The sequence below is a fragment of the Sinohyriopsis cumingii genome, chromosome 12, assembly GCF_028554795.1.
Source record: "Sinohyriopsis cumingii isolate HCF-2022 chromosome 12, ASM2855479v2, whole genome shotgun sequence".
Lineage (NCBI taxonomy): Eukaryota > Metazoa > Mollusca > Bivalvia > Unionida > Unionidae > Sinohyriopsis > Sinohyriopsis cumingii.
The window spans coordinates 118,007,514-118,024,157 of record NC_142972.1 but is presented as its reverse complement, the minus strand read 5'-3'; the positions used below and the strand labels follow the sequence as shown (position 1 = coordinate 118,024,157).

At 35.0% G+C, this 16,644-nt stretch overlaps 2 protein-coding genes across 4 annotated transcripts in view; one reads left to right on the top strand and one right to left on the bottom strand.

Annotated features, from left to right (window-relative positions):
* LOC149787325 (thymidine kinase 2, mitochondrial-like) overlaps positions 1–4,979 on the bottom strand; it is a 34,990-nt gene extending 30,011 nt beyond the window's left edge. For 2 of the 3 annotated variants that reach the window (XM_089977861.1, XM_089977862.1), the window contains exon 1: positions 4,829–4,979. In XM_089977861.1, coding sequence (XP_089833987.1) covers positions 4,829–4,880 — 52 coding nt within the window. In that variant the 5' untranslated portion in view covers positions 4,881–4,979. Of the gene's footprint in view, positions 1–1,382; positions 1,417–4,828 lie in introns of all 3 variants that reach the window. The other variant, XM_089977863.1, reaches the window with a different exon arrangement.
* Positions 4,980–5,020: 41 nt separating this feature from the next.
* The window catches only part of LOC149787324 (dehydrogenase/reductase SDR family member 4-like), a 30,431-nt gene continuing 18,807 nt past the window's right edge, over positions 5,021–16,644 (top strand). Inside the window, exons 1-2 of the mRNA XM_089977859.1 lie at positions 5,021–5,243; positions 11,938–12,115. Coding sequence (XP_089833985.1) covers positions 5,119–5,243; positions 11,938–12,115 — 303 coding nt within the window. The 5' untranslated portion in view covers positions 5,021–5,118. The remainder of the gene's footprint in view (positions 5,244–11,937; positions 12,116–16,644) is intronic.

Below are 16,644 nucleotides of genomic sequence, written 5' to 3'. Positions count from 1 at the left end.
TAAATACACAGAATGGTTAATTAGTTTGCAGTGAAAAAATATTCAAATTCAAAAAATAATTTTGGTGAAATCTATGGTGACATGCCTACCCATGAATAATAATAACAATACTATTATCATAATTACTGGGGTCCTGGGCAGTCAAGTAGTCTAAGGTGCTTGCCTTTACAGGTCACTGACATCTCCCCTCTCTCCCGATGGGTTTAAGTCTCAGCCTGGCTAACACTGGTATGCAAGAAAGCTTGACAGTATCTACCCATGGATCCATGGTTCTTCCCAGGCTCTACCAAATACACTGGCCACCATGTTTACATTATCATTTTCTGAAAAATTATCTAAAGCACATATTTTTTTCTATTATAACTATCTTATTATTCTTATTATTATTTAGATGATGCAATAGCATTTATTACATTTATCAGGTACAAGTAATTACAGACTGTATTTTTATTTCTTCAAGCAAAAGTGTACTTCATGAATGGACTGTCTTTCTCAGTTATACAAAACAAGCAATTTTCATTATCCATGGATTTTTGTATGCATGGTCTTGAAACCTGATCCTGCATATGCATTCATCTTTGTTGCTTATATCAGAATGAATGAAAACCAAATTATGATTGCAATGACCTATTTTTTTGGTAAAGGAGCATTTTTTTCTTTTCACCATGTTCAGGTGATGAAAGCAATGCAGCAATCAAAAAGGAGATTAGTTATTCTTAGCAAAGACTTTCAAAGTTTTATCACTACATTCAAAATTTTGGCAGTTGCAATGTTCTCCCCCAAAACATTTTGGCAAGTAACTATCATTCGAATTGTAACTAGCAAAATGCAATCATAAAGCCCTCTTGCATCTCTCTGAGGAACATATATAGTGGTAGGGTTTGCATCTGAACAATGCATATCATGGACTCCAAAGTTTTGATGCTTTTAAGAACATAGTTTCAACTTAGCAGAAACATACTTCTTTTATTTCAATACCTCTCATTCCTTTAGAAACATTAGTTATTTTAGCAAAGTATGGATAACAAATGACAATGATATGTTCCCTAATTCTCCTCTTGGCATGATTTCAACCAGACAAACCCTTGTTGTTAGGTACATGTATTATGGCACCCATTTTAATGCACTTCACAGGAGTCTATTATTCCTATGATACCAATGTACCAGTATAAAAACATACTGCAGAGCATTACCACCAGCACATAGAACACTCAAGATAATAGAAAAAATTACACAGATTTAACTTAGCAGTTCTAAAACTTTTATTATATTTATCATAATTCTGGTTTTAGGAAAGACTGTCTCAAAAGCTAAAAGAACTATTGGTGGTATCATGAATATACGGAACCTTAATCCTTGAATGCACTGTCTTGGGAACTCACCGTAACTGTTATGCATCCTTCATAATTTATTTCTCTAGAAGTAAAAGACAGAAGACAATCTTACATGAAAAGGTTTTGGTTATAATTCTTACCATCAGCAGGATTTGTTTTTTTAAATTGGTAGAAACAAGTATCAAGATTCTCTATAAAGACTGAAAATTGACTGTTAAAATAAAATGGTTTATGGGCTAAAAAATCCTATTTCATTTATTTAAATAAGTAAATATGTTGAGAATGCTGATTTAATTATAAAATATGTATGCGTTTCTTGTAAATCTGTACATTTTAATAACAGACAATGACCTCTGAACATTAATGACATAAACTATATAACACTATGCACTATTCTAAACAGTCATTTTATAGGGCTACCGTGCAAACAGCCACAAGACAACTGTCAGCCAGTGACTTTTTTAAATGATAATTAGCATTCCCACTAAAAGTTATAATACTGACAAGATCATATTATCACTGATAATGATCAAAAGTTGCCTAATGTTAATTTGGATTTAGGTGAATTATAACAGGTGTGTAATCACATTTTTCCAGTTCATATTGTCGCTAAATGCTGATCTGATTAATGTAAAAGTTTAATTTTGAAGGAACAAGTGGATTTTAATGAAGCTAAATAGTTACTCTTTAAAATCACTAGTATTTAACAAAAAGAGATGCAGAAGAATTATCTCTGACGATTCAAGCTAATCAGTTGCATAGATCATTGGGTCATTGGTGCATAGAAACACAGAAATACATAAAAACACTGGAACGCATTGAAAACACCGATCATGTCATATATACAATAGTGTATGATTGGTTGCATATGTATAATTCATAACTTTAAAATTTAATATTAGTTATATAATAGAGTAACATGTAGTTTCTTTACTGCCAACATCGATACAACAGTAAATTTTACAGGCAAAAATTGGAGAACAAATTAATAAGAAGCTGGCAATTGCGCACTTTGGTGACAGCTTTGAAGGTGAATCATTTTACTATCAATACTGAATCACAATATAAACATTAATTTCATGATTAAGCTATTAATAATAAATAAATGTAAAAATGATTTATTAAATTTATTCTTTTCTTATTATTTTTTGTTCTGTGAAGTGTGAGATTTGCATCATACGCATCATCTTCAAAGTTCAGTGATTTCAAAGACTAAGATAAAAGTTCTTGCTGAGACATATCAATACACTTCCAATGGTACTATTTACAACAATCCGAGCACTTAATGGTATCATTCTGACATTCCAATTTGATTCACTAAAAGACATAGCCAACTGAACAAAGATTTGCAGAGTTTAAGTAAGTAAAGACATCTGTATGATTTTGATCATCATGATAGTGCTCAGAGAAAATGTTCTCAGACACAAGCCCCAGGCTGGTAACTATAAAAAAACACAAGCCCTGACTCAAATTCCACAAGTCCAGACTACAATGAAACACATGTCCAGTTCAGGTGGTAACGCTTTATCAAAACAAATCAACTGTGCAAACACAAGCACGGTTATTATTGTCCTTCAATCAGTTTATTTCATGGCTATAATCATTATGAGGAGCATAGATCAATTAATAGCATTTTAAAAAGGTTAAGCTAACGAATAACAACACAGAGAATAGGAATATTTAATTTATCATGTCAAATGTTACATACACATGGTGATCCTACTTTGACAGACATGGTACACACATGAATGATGAATGACGATATGTTGCTTGACATATATGCAAATAATTCAATGACTCACCCCATTTCCTTGATGGCAAGCTTCATAAAGTAAAAACGCCATCAACCAAGAGTTCTGATATTTAGTTTTGCTTCCTAAATCACCTAAAAAAATGAATAATACTTGAACACTATTCTGACAACTGAAATAATCATGCATTTCCATTTTGTATATGGGGAAAAATCCAACTTCAAAGAAGCATTGCAGCTGTTCACTAGCTTGCCAGTAAACTTTAATACAGATGGCTGAAACTGTCTCCTTCCAGGCAATCATAAAAAAATAATTTTGTTCACCTACATGCATCTAGCATCTGTTTGATTAACTATATTGGGTTGTTTCATTTCATATGTTTACCTATGCAAATTAGCACATGGGCAGTCCTCAAACACATTACACTAGGTATTGTGAGCCAAGTAAGTAATACATGAAATGGTGGTTTATACAAGACTGCTTTGACCTTCAATTGCCTGTATTTAAACTGTCAGAAATGACATCAGCTCCAATCATGACTGTTTACCATTATACATGCTACATGTAATGGGTATATATACTGGAAGGTATTTTTTGTTCTATTTTTGATGATTACTGAAAATCATATTTTTCAAAACATGTTTGTGTTGGGTTTTGGAAGTAAAAATGGTGCTTTTAGCATTTCATGTTGTGTTATGGCAGGTCGACATCTTGAAATTAAATTTCTGCATTGCATCAGTGCAATCAAACTCTTCTCAGGTTAATTAGATTTTTTTGACAAGCACGACAGGCACCTCACATAGAATACAGGAGGGGCCCGATCTGAAATTAGAGGGGCCCTGGGCATCTATCAGATTTTCTGAGCATTGAATGATGTTTTTAAATTAATTAACTAATTTATATTGCTGTAAACATTAAATAATAATTATTCTTTTTAATTAAAATTTTGTTAAATCATTTACTTTTGATGTGGGGACAAAGAGGATCAGTTAAGAATGGATTAATTAAACTTGTACTATAAATTATGCTTTCATTTTTTTTATATCAAATTATTCTATTAGTAATGATAGTACTTGTTACCATATTATAAAAGTAATATTAAATTATCACAGTTATGAATTATTCATACACAAACAATGATTTACTATGGTATATATATATAATATAATTAAAAGACGATTTGGTGTTTTCAATTCGTTCCGGTGTTTCGGTGCATTTCAGTGTTTCTATGCACCATTTGGATCGACACCTAACTGGTCCAAATTATCATGGTTTACTTTATGCCTGTAATAATACAATTTTCTGTTTTTAATTTGGCGGGTGAACTGCCCACAAAAAATTATTTATTTTGTAATAAATCGCAGAAATCGGTTAATTTTGGTATGGTAACGTTTTAACTTTATGAGTATGTTTCAACTTGGGTATGTTTTGACTGTAGTAGTACAATCCAAGACGTCTTCCCTGGTATTTATATTTTGGGGTTTAATTATCAGGGTAGACCTATTACATTATAAAATAGCCGGTAATACTGGTAATAGGTCTACCCTGATAATTAAGTTACTCAATTACTGTATGTAATACCAGCTATTTTACAATTTACCGGCGGTATAACTTTATTGTAAATCGTTTATGACACTGCGTCAAAATTAGGTGTGCGTGTGGGACGTAAAAAGTTGGTGCAAAAGACATTGTCTACTCAATATACTTATAAAGCTCAAATATGAGCGAAAGAAAGAGGTTTACCTTTCTCAAAACTGACACATTTACCAATACCAACAAGTCTTGCAAAATCCATCAAAATGGTAAATAGGCATATGCAGCGAGTATCCGAAACTATTCCCAATGTATCAGTCGGAATATCTTCTGCCTTATAGCTCAAGACGGAAACGACAGAGAAATGTTCCTATCGCTCCGCAGGGTTAACCTAGTACACCGGAACTTTTGATGATTTTTCTATTTAAAGGGAGCAGAAGTGACCTCTTGCGGGGATTTCCTATTATATCCAATAACCTTTGAACCGTGCACGGGACAGAATGTTTACAAAGCTGTTTAAGTCTTCTGTTATAGCTCGAGTCGGAAAAATTTCCTTTAGATTAATGTCTTCAAGTTTGAGAAAATTAGATGGCAAAGTTGCCATTGTGACTGCATCTACTGAAGGGTTTATATTTATACATTTTTACAATTTCCCTTCTTCCCAATGGAAGCGTTTTGTGTATGTGTTTTTGGATGTGTGTGTGTGTGTTTGGAATTTTAACGTAGCTTTAACCACAGGGGTTCGTTACAAAGAAAATTAGGAGTATCCATTATATTGTTACAGGTTAGACCCCCCATCCCATGATTCATTGACGGATACTCCTGATTTTCTTTGTAACCAAGCTGTGTGGTTTGAACAATTAGTTAACAGGCACTTGATTCATGGGGAAACTAATTATGACATATTCCCAATTAACTGCCAATGAATCGAGTGCCTGTGTTTCAGTCCTATTGTTACTATCCCTGCAGCGTGGCAGTTCATAGCGATGTCAAGTCCTAGCACCAAAACAAAAATACATTGTAGGACTATAGTAATGTATAACACAGCGGCATCTTGCCACAGACATGTGGCATTATGTCCCACCCAGTCACATTATCCTGACACCGGCTGACCAGTCCTAACACTAACCTCTTACTGCTGAGCGCCAAGTGAGGGAGCTGTTAATGCCATTTTTAAAAAGTCTTCGACATGACTTCACCAGGGTTCAAACCCATGACCTCTTACATCCTTGGCAGACACTCTAACTACTTAGGCCCAATGGATAGAAATGATAGTCTGCAATGAAAAATTTAGACAAGTGTTTTCATAGCGCTGATCAGAGTCAGTTTTATAAAGGGACAGGTCAGTGTTTTGAAGGGTAGGACACACAGTTTTATAAAGGGACAAAGAAAATGCAATGTTAAGTAACAATTATACAAGACATCCTTAATTATTATGAACCACTCCGGTGGCCTAGTGGTTAGAGCGTCCGCCTCAGATGCAGGAGGTCGTGGGTTTCATTCCCAGCCGAGTCATACCAAAGACTTATAAAAATGGTACTAAGAGCTGCCTCGCTTGGTGCTCAGCATTAAAAGGTTAGGGTTAGAACTAGTCGGCCTAGTTTCAGGATAATGTGACTGGGTGGGATATCATGCTCCATGTCTGCGGCATGATGCCCCAGTGCTAGACTTTGCTATAAACTGCCACTCTGCAGACATCATAGCAATATGACTGAAAAATTGTTAAAGCTACGTTAAAAATCCAGATCACACACACACACTTAATTGTTCTGGGCGGAGGTGAAGGAGCTGTTGATCTCAACTACTAGGGTTGACCTCTCACTCTGTAGGAATAGGTATCAGTTAATGGATCAGATATGTTGCATAATTATTACAGAATCTACTTTGGGAAATTTTAGGGATGTGACCTTTAACCTTTTCCAGTCATTAGAGTCACACTTACTGCAGGAGGGATCTGTGTAGACCAACAAGCTGTATGAGCCACTTTTTATGTTTTTGTTTTTTTTAACAATATGCATAAGAACAGTAGTAGGCAAGGTGTTGCTCCTGATTATTCACACCCAGGGTAATAATGGACTGGAGCAAGACATAAAAAAGAAACAAGGCATAAAACAAAGCTAAACTAGTTTTCGGTTTTATCAAGGAATAGCTTATGAAAAAAAATTGCAGTATATCCTCTAGTTTTCCATTACTGAACTGTTGAACTTAAAAAAGATGTAAAAGAAAAATTACTTGAAATTATGCCATGAAAATGTGTCTTGAATTGTTGTTTCATGGAAATAAAAAAAACTATATTTTTTTATAGCAAATTAGCAACTTCTGAATAGAGATTCATGTGTGGTGAGAGCTGGACTGTGAGGAGTGGGAGTAAATCAAGAAGTACAATCTGTGTGTGTGCTTTGTGTTCTCATGTTTCAACCATGTCCTCTATTTCTCATTGTAAATATCTACATTAACAACATTTTAATGTCAGTGTTATCTTTCCTGTAACTGTTACTAAGCATTACCTTGCCAGAATTTAAATATCTCATCCATGCTAGATGCACCAGCTGCCTGTTCTGGACATTTCTTACAACACTTGCATCAGCCCAGTCTGATCTCTGTCATTGGCCCGTACACTTAGTGCATCCTCATTCTGTTTAGGACAACTATTCAGTCAACATGGAAGAAACAGTGTGAAGAGAAAAATATCTTCAACTGATGATTTTGCTAAATACCAGGAGATTCATAATTCTTTATAGTGAAATTATTCCTTGTCCATATAAAAAAAAATATTGTTTGATATGATAATTGCATGCTGAGCCCATATGTAAGGGTGAAGGACATTGTGGTTGGAATATGGGGTCCTAACAAAATTATTCATAGTTTACATAATGGTGTTTACAGTTGTTGGATGAGGGTTTCTGGTGTTATTGTGATTATTGCTCTAATATAGTGTGGTCATAATGTGAAATCTCCTAACACTTGGCTTTTAGTAGAGATTCCAGGTGCCCCCAAAAATGTTTCATGATTTCTATGATTTAAATGAATGAGCTTTTTGTGTTTATAAATCATTAATGGAATAAAAAAAATAAACTTTACATTTTCTTCTGAATACAATTCAGTAATAAATACAAATCAATAATAATGAGTAACATTGTTGTTATTATATTTCATCTGTTATTTGTTATTGTTTTCACAAGTTTTATTTACAGATGCTTGAAACAGTTGACAAATGCATACATAAGAAAGGCCAATGGAACACTCACTCAACTTGTATATCATACACAACACTTCCATGAATGGAAAAATCACCCATTTGGAGTCTTGGAAGCTTTTGTTAGAACATAGCATAAATCTGTGGTACCTGTGGATTGTGAGATCTTATTCAGTGGTCTCATTCCCACTATTGATTTTTCAGCATAGGTCCCTTGTGTCAAATGTTGGTCTGTCAAAACCAGCTAGTATTCACACACAGCCAGTAGGTCCCTTGTGTCAAATGTTGGTCTGTCAAAACCAGCTAGCATTCACACACAGCCAGTAGGTCCCTTGTGTCAAATGTTGGTCTGTCAAAACCAGCTAATATTCACACACAGCAAGTAAGTACCTTGTGTCAAATGTTGGTCTGTCAAAACCAGCTAGCATTCACACACAGCCAGTAGGTCCCTTGTGTCAAATGTTGGTCTGTCAAAACCAGCTAGCATTCACACACAGCCAGTAGGTCCCTTGTGTCAAATGTTGGTCTGACAAAACGAGCTAGCATTCACACACAGCCAGTAGGTCCCTTGTGTCAAATGTTGGTCTGTCAAAACCAGCTAGTATTCACACACAGCCAGTAGGTCCCTTGTGTCAAATGTTGGTCTGTCAAAACCAGCTGGTATTCACACACAGCCAATAGGTCCCTTGTGTCAAATGTTGGTCTGTCAAAACCAGCTAGTATTCACACACAGCAAGTAAGTACCTTGTGTCAAATGTTGGTCTGTCAAAACCAGCTAGTATTCACACACAGCCAGTAGGTCCCTTGTGTCAAATGTTGGTCTGTCAAAACCAGCTAGCATTCACACACAGCCAGTAGGTCCCTTGTGTCAAATGTTAGTCTGTCAAAACCAGCTAGCATTCACACACAGCCAGTAGGTCCCTTGTGTCAAATGTTGGTCTGTCAAAACCAGCTAGCATTCACACACAGCCAGTAGGTCTCCAGTGTCAAATGTTGGTCTGTCAAAACCAGCTAGTACTCACACACAGCCAGTAGGTCCCTTGTGTCAAATGTTGGTCTGTCAAAACCAGCTAGTATTCACACACAGCCACATCAAGCATTTTGGGGTGTTAGCCACAGTTCCAGGTAATAGGTATGCAGCCATATGTATAGCCAGCCATGAAATGGAGAAATTGGAGAGGCAAGAAAAATGTTGAAGAATACTTTTTTCTCTCCCTTTCCAAGCAGGCAAGGGTGGGGAAGGGAGTTTGTTCTTAGTTACACCTCATGTCTTCTACAATATATATAGGTGCTTGACTGACCCTCTTTTCAGAGCCTTAGTTGAACAACACATAAAATCAGTGGGTCTTTCCTATAGTAAATAGGGTTTATGCCTGCACTTTCTCAAGTACACCCATATTCTTCCATCAGTGAAAGGAAGAAATGTACACACTTTTTCAGATGGATACAATATAATGGGTTCAGAATGTTTCTACTCCCAAATATTTCTGTTTCCCAAAAGTGGCATAAAACTGAGGTATATCATAGATCTTTCCCCCCCCCAAAAAAAAAAGTTCCACTAAAAGAAACTGATAAGTTGAAAACTGCAATTTCAGTTCAGATGCTATCTAACTAGCCTACTGGGCAGTAATCATTGATCTACAGGATGCATACTGCCATATCTCAGTTTTTCATCCACTTAAAAGTATATTTGGTTGTCGATCAGAAAGGAAGTATTTTAGTTTTGAATAATGCCACTTGGTCTAGCCTGGCATGTCATGTGTTCACCCCCAGTAATAGGAGTAATAGCCATGCACTTGAAGTACTTGGAGATTCCACTAATCCAGTACTTCGACAACAAGCTGCTACACAATAACAATGAACACTACCTTTTAGCTTACCTAACCCACTGTTGGTCCATATTGACTCAGTTAGGACTGACTCCAACCTAGATAATCCAATCTAATTCTCTCTCATGGATTCCCTTGCCTCTGTTCCTCCAAGTGGATACACGAAATCCTTGACTTTTAAGGATTTTATGGACCAAACTTTTATTGTGAGCTCCTCTGTACTTCTTTTTTTTATGGTAGATCTGGAATCCCTGGGAAGACTTCATTTATGTCCTCTTCAGTTTCTCCTCTTCGCAATTTGGAAACATTGCAAGGATCCACTGTCAGATCAGATTTCTCTAGTTCTCTAGGGTTGACCCATCCGTACCATCTCAAGGAGCAGTCCAATTAAGACAAGCTTCTGAAGTGAGTTCCTTTGCACAGACTGGGTTGATGCACATGTTCTTAGAAACCTCAAGGGCAGAGAGCTGGTACAAGTAGAACAAATTGCAGAAAGGTGGTAAAACTTAATAATAGTGACAGACAAGAGTTATAAAATTAAATTAGTTTTTACTACACCCATAAAAAATACATTTTTAAACAATAGTTAAGAAGAAAATTTTCTATATTGATCACAAACACATTTTGTAAGTGTATGAATACATAATTTTCATATTGAAAGTGTTTGTTTTGGATTGAGAGATATATGCAGTGGATTGAGAGATGTATGCAGTATATTTTGACCTTATGCCTTAAATAAGCACAGAAGAAACTATTCCTTGTACTTATTTTTAAATGATAGATGTATGTATGTACCTAGATTCTATTATTGTATTTACAGATAGGTTAAAGTACTTTATCAACTGCCACTTAAACAGGTAATTTAATTATTATAGTTTTTAAGATTTAACAGAAAATGACAGTTTAAAACATTTCCAAACTAGTTGGAAATAACCTCTATAACAAATACATGAAAGCATGTGCATGTGTCTTCTCATTATGTTCATCTATTCAAATCACAGTGGTCATCTGTTCAAACTAAAGTGGTCATCTATCCAAATCACAGTGGTTATCTCTTTAAACTAAAGTGGTCATCTCTTCAAACCAAATTGGTCATCTATTCAAACCAGTGGTCATCTATTCAAACCACAATGGTCATCTGTTCAAACCACATTGGTCATCTATTCAAATCCAGTGGTCATCTGTTCAAACCAGTGTTCAATGATGATGTGGATGAGTAACCTCATCTTTTCAAGTACATGTTTAGAGAGTTATTTTAAAAATAAATGTGAATCTTTTGGAGCATAAAATTTTTGGTGATGTTTTGAAAAGTAAAATAATTAAATTGCTTGTTACAGTGGCAGTTAATTATTTATTCCTGTCTGTAATTACAATTATTTTTTTTTCTTATCTACCTCAAGATAATTTATTGTTTTCAGCTAATATAATCAATGTTATGTGGGTTTTTTCTTCTATAAATAAATAACATTTTGCTAAAAAAAATTTGATAGATGGAAGTTCTCAAATAATCCTAGCCTCTCCCCCTTTCCAAATAAAATAATTACGCCCTGACATGGGCCATATATGGAAGTGTCCTCTTGATGATACTTGTATATTCTATCAATTAATGAGCACTGTTTGAATGGTCAGTCAGCTGTTTATACATGTGCCTTGAATGTGTAAGATATTTTTAATGGCACTATTGATATTAACAGTAACTAAGGCTACATTACATTTTGTGTTGTGGGGCCCCGAGTGGCCGAGTGGTCTAAAGCGCTCTTCGTTACGGATCACTGCCATCTCACCTCTGTCTGCGGCGGTTCGAGTCTAAGATTCAGCCAATGTGGGCATGTGAGAAAGCTTGCCAGTAGCTTCTCGTGGGTCGGTGGTTCTTTCCGGAGTTTTCCGGGTTCTTCCTCCACCATTAATACTGGCCGCCATGTATAGCCTATCGTGTGCTGAAAAATGGCGTTAAACCCCACAACAACACAACAACATTTTGTGTTGGGGAACTACTCTGCTGGGTCAAGGGAGCATCTCAGAAGCCATAAACTACTGCCATTTAGTGTACATTTTAAAATATCATCGGGCAAAGTCATTTTCACCTTCCAAATAAAAGAAATGAAGGTTACATTTTTTAGCAACTTAGTCCCACACTTGCCTTGTAGCAAAACCCCTGAGATCCTATGGTTTTAATGTTTCCACAACTTCATGCCTCCACTTTACAATGGAGAGTACAATGTACAAGTATAATGACTGATTTTCATTTGTTTATGTGTAATTTTCTTATGAAATTTTATGTTTGTTGTTTGCAGGATAGGATTAGCAATTGCACGTCGTCTGGGTCAGGATGGAGCAAAGGTGATGGTCAGCAGTAGAAAACAGACCAATGTTGACAAAGCTGTGAAAGAACTGCAAGCAGAAAAATTGGCAGTAGCTGGCACAGTCTGTCATGTCAGTAAAGCAGAGGACAGGCAGAAACTTATACAGACAGTAAGCATATTAATAATATTATTAATAATTAATAAGGATATTTTAGTTGCTAAAATAATGAAATTAAAATCTTAAGAATCTGAATTATCAGTATAAGCCAAATTAGCAAAACATTTTGAGAGAATATGTTTTTCATGCAAAGTGTTGGAAGGCAAGAGACATGCTAGTAGTTATGCAGACTGTGAAATTGTGAAATATGTTAAGTATACTTGATTGCCAAGAGATTGGAAATCACAAACGGTGTCATTGATATAATATCATAGCAACTAAAGGGAAAAGAGATAATGACAATGAATTTTCTTACAAAATGTTAGAGGCAGAAATTATGGTAAGGGTTCATTTTGACAAATTGGGAAGTGATAAGCTCACAGTTATTTGAAAATACATTTATCGATGAGCCATGAGAACAGGTAATTTTATTCCATAATTACTCTAAATGGTCTGGAATATTTTCAGATAAAATATTAGAAGTATATTTAACATTTAGCTTGCTTAAACAATGAATAACAAAACATTTGCTCAACTTTCAAGAAAATAGTGAATTGAATTTGTAAATATGGAAGAAAAATGGCTACTGAATTTTGATTATGGGAAAGGAAATTGACCTATACTATTATGGGATGGGTTCCATAATAGGACCCATAGAATAAATCTCTCAGAGGGTAGAAGACAAATGTTTTGCCGAGAGTAATTTTGGCCAGGATATGGAGAGCATTTGTTGCAATCATGAAATACAGTAGGCAAATCAGCATAGAAAATTGGCCCATAAACATTAATCAGTATAAAGAACAATAAGAGAAAATACCATGTATTTATTTATTTTCTTGGGTGTCAGTTGTGTAGTTTTGCAGAAAAAAATTGTGGGTGCTTAAATTCTTGGATTGAGGAAGGGGCCCTATTGATGGATTGAGGAAGGGGTCCTATTGTTTCCAAAGTAGAATCCTTTTTTGTTGGGTCTTAAACTTTGTGGTTTTAGCAAGAATGAAATCCAGGAGTTTGTTCTTGATGAAAAATAGCAAATTTGTGGTTTTTGATCAACAACCAAATGTTTTGTGCTTAACATATCCTATATTACAAGATGTCAAGGGTTTGTTTTTCCATATTACTATCACGAATTTACAAATAAACTTGCCCAACTCCCAGGATAAGCTCAAATTTGGCCTTAGGCAGGATCAAGTTTCCAAGGTACTTGCTTGTAGGTAAGTCCAAATAACTGATAGAGAGAGGAGAAAGGAATCATGTTCTGTTCATAATCTCACCCCATTAGATATATCAGTATCTTTACTTAGTGTTTATATGTACTGCATTCTACATAATTCAACCATTTATTTTTCATCTGTTGCATGACCTTTCCATGTTGTAGTCAGTGTCAAGGTAAGTCTCTCATTTTCTTGTACAAATGTGATAATCAAAACATTTTCTATTTTAAGTATTTTATGACTAGTCAGAAATAAATATTTTGATTTGATTTTAGCATATGAGATGCATTTTGTTGGTAATATTTGTATGCTTCTGGGATTTGCTGACTTTCAGGCCCTGACCTAGCCTTGGGCACTTTATGAGCTAGCTGACTCTAAATAATCAGTTTGTCAAAAAATATTATAATGCATATTGCAAATTTTTAAGTTGATTGTTAAGGTGTTAATTGTTAATACTACAACTTATGACATTGTTTTGATATTTGCTTGGGAATAAAAAGGCACTGATCTCTAACAAGTAACCACTAGAAAGATTTCCATCAAAGCTGTGTTTATGATCATTTGTTTATGTGATGTTCTCAGTTTCAAAAATTGACTTGTCAAATATTTGGATACATGTTATCAATTTCAAGGTAACTAAATAATTGTTACATTTTTAATTGCAAGTATAAATAAATCATTACAACCAATCTATCTTTCATTATTGTTGGTGTATTTGATGCGATAAGTCTGCTCTCGGCAATAAATAAAGATTGCCTAAATTTTGTTTTATCTTTTACTCATGTTAGAATATAATGTTTGGAACCAGCTCAGATTTCCCAAGGGCAAGTTTAATTTTCCAGTTGCCTGGACTTTTATAAAAAATTGCAAATCCCTGCCACTACACAACCTAACACAAACTGGCCCTATTGTCTTTAAGACTTAATGTTAAAACACTTTATGAAATTTAATATACACCATCATGTGTTTCCAATTTATAATTTGGTAACAAATTGCTTTCTAAGGTTTGAGATTACAGTTACTGTCAGTTTATTGATCATATGGAGCTGACTATTTTAATACTGTGTGGATTTGTTTATACTCTTTTTCAAAAACTCTATATGATTCAGGATCCAGTTTCATTTCTTATTTCTTATCCACCAGATTGAGATTTTAAATATTTTTCTTATTACTCATTTGGCAACAGTGAATTTTTTAAAGCACATTAAGTAGGTATCAAGGAACAAAGTCTTGATATATTGGATCTTCCTGAAATGAAACTTGCTTCATATCTGAAAAATATTTGAGGAATTTCTTAGCTCCTTATTAAAAAACGACTTCCTGGGTGTCTGAATGTACAAATAAAGAGGATTTTTTTTTCATCTTATATTCTAACTCTGTCACTGACTGAAATAAAAAATAGGAGCTTACTAATGTAAAAAAAATACTTGTGAAGTGAAAAACCTTTTACGCATTACCTGCTCTTGCCCACCAATACAAGGTGCCAGTTTCAAGCTTTTGTTTAGTACTATCAACACAGACCTGCAAGACCTACTGAAATCCTTTGAATATCTTCACAATTTCAACTCATCTATCCAGAAAGTTGGTATATTAGAGTGTTGTAAAGGTTTTCTACATGTGAAAACATTATTTTTGAATTTTTATCAATATTTACATTAAGTTTTCACAATTGATTATTTTTACCATGTGCTTCAATATGGTATAATTGGTGCATGTTCTTTTGTTGTTATTGTGATTTGCGAACATTTTTGGACACTTAATTTATTATTTTTTTTGGCATTCTTGTTATTTCATTTAAACAATGACTACATGCAATAATTGCAAGAAATTTAAGGACACACACAGTGGCATACTAAGGGTAAATGGCACCCAGGGCAATGATGATGGCCCCACTAATGATTTTCCTGCAATTTTATTTTTATCAGCTGTCTTGGCACCCCAAAACCAGGGCAATTGTACCATCACCAGCCCCCACCCCTTGTTAGTATGCTGCTGGACACACATGAAATGTGTCTCACTTGTACCAAGTATTCTTTGTCCTCAACATGAAATGTGTGTGTTTCATGGTCAGAAAATATCTGTTCAACATAGATGCAAAAACGTATCAGAAACAAGGAAAAACATGTGAAGTCTTGTACGGAGCAATGTGATGTCTTGATCTTTATTTTGAAGATGACATTGATTGTTATGATAGACTGGAACATCACAATGTTGTCCAAAATTAGACATATGGTGCTGACTGTGATGATTACTTCAGCAGAATTGGATAAACAGATAGTTGCAGAATTGCCATCCTTGAATTCTTCCCAGACACTTAGAGTTGCAAATGCATCAACTTGTGTAGGTAGCAATGATGTAGTTGCTTATTCAGGACAGTTATTGCCCTATTTCGCAGGGGACAGGGACCCTGCTTTAAAAAAAATTAATTTTTACCTTTCATGGCCTTTTTATTAAGTATATATGTAGCTTTGTCAGAGTGAGTAAGAAGCATGGATAGTACAAAAAGCACATGAGTCATTAGAAGGCTTATGAGTTTATCATGCTGGCAGGAAAACTGATCTAAGTTGGTAGTAGTTGTAAATCTTCGGTGAACTGTGGGTGGTTTAGTCTGTTGCTAAGGGAAGAAATGCCTTTTTCACATGTTTGCATGTGTCTGGATATGAATGGGACTTCAACAATTGTGTGGAACAATAAATTTTAATAGCAGATTCAGTGTTTACAATGCATTAAGCCATATTTGGAGCAGCTAGAGATCAAAACCAGGTCTATAGATATATATCAACACAATATGGTGTGTGTTGCTAAAATTAGTTGTTTACCAAGGCTGACTGATATTCCTAATGCAGATGTATACACATTCTGGACAGCATTAAATCCAGGACAGTAGATCTACAAGTTGCATTGCTTCTGTTGATTTTGGCAAGGTTGTCAATTACCCTTGTTTTGTCTATATGCCATCAGCAAGAGTGGTGATATGTTACTCACAAACCACTGTACTCATCTATGTATACTTTTTAAATTACTCACTAACTGACACATTAATCTATGTAAGTGTAACTCACAAACTATTCTATTCATCTGTGTTGTCAGACTATGTCATTTATTGACTGTTAAATTCATTGCGGACACCAATAGCAGATGGATACATTGCTAGCATTACCTGTAGAGTGTAGAGAACAGACTTGTGGATGCAGCATCTGTATTCGTATAGAGAAATCATTTCACTAATAACAACAGAGCAGTGAACACCTAATCCCAAAGTGTGCAATTTCGGTAAAGTCACCAACTCACTATTCATCCCCAGCATGCAGTGAGGCTCTGATGTCACCT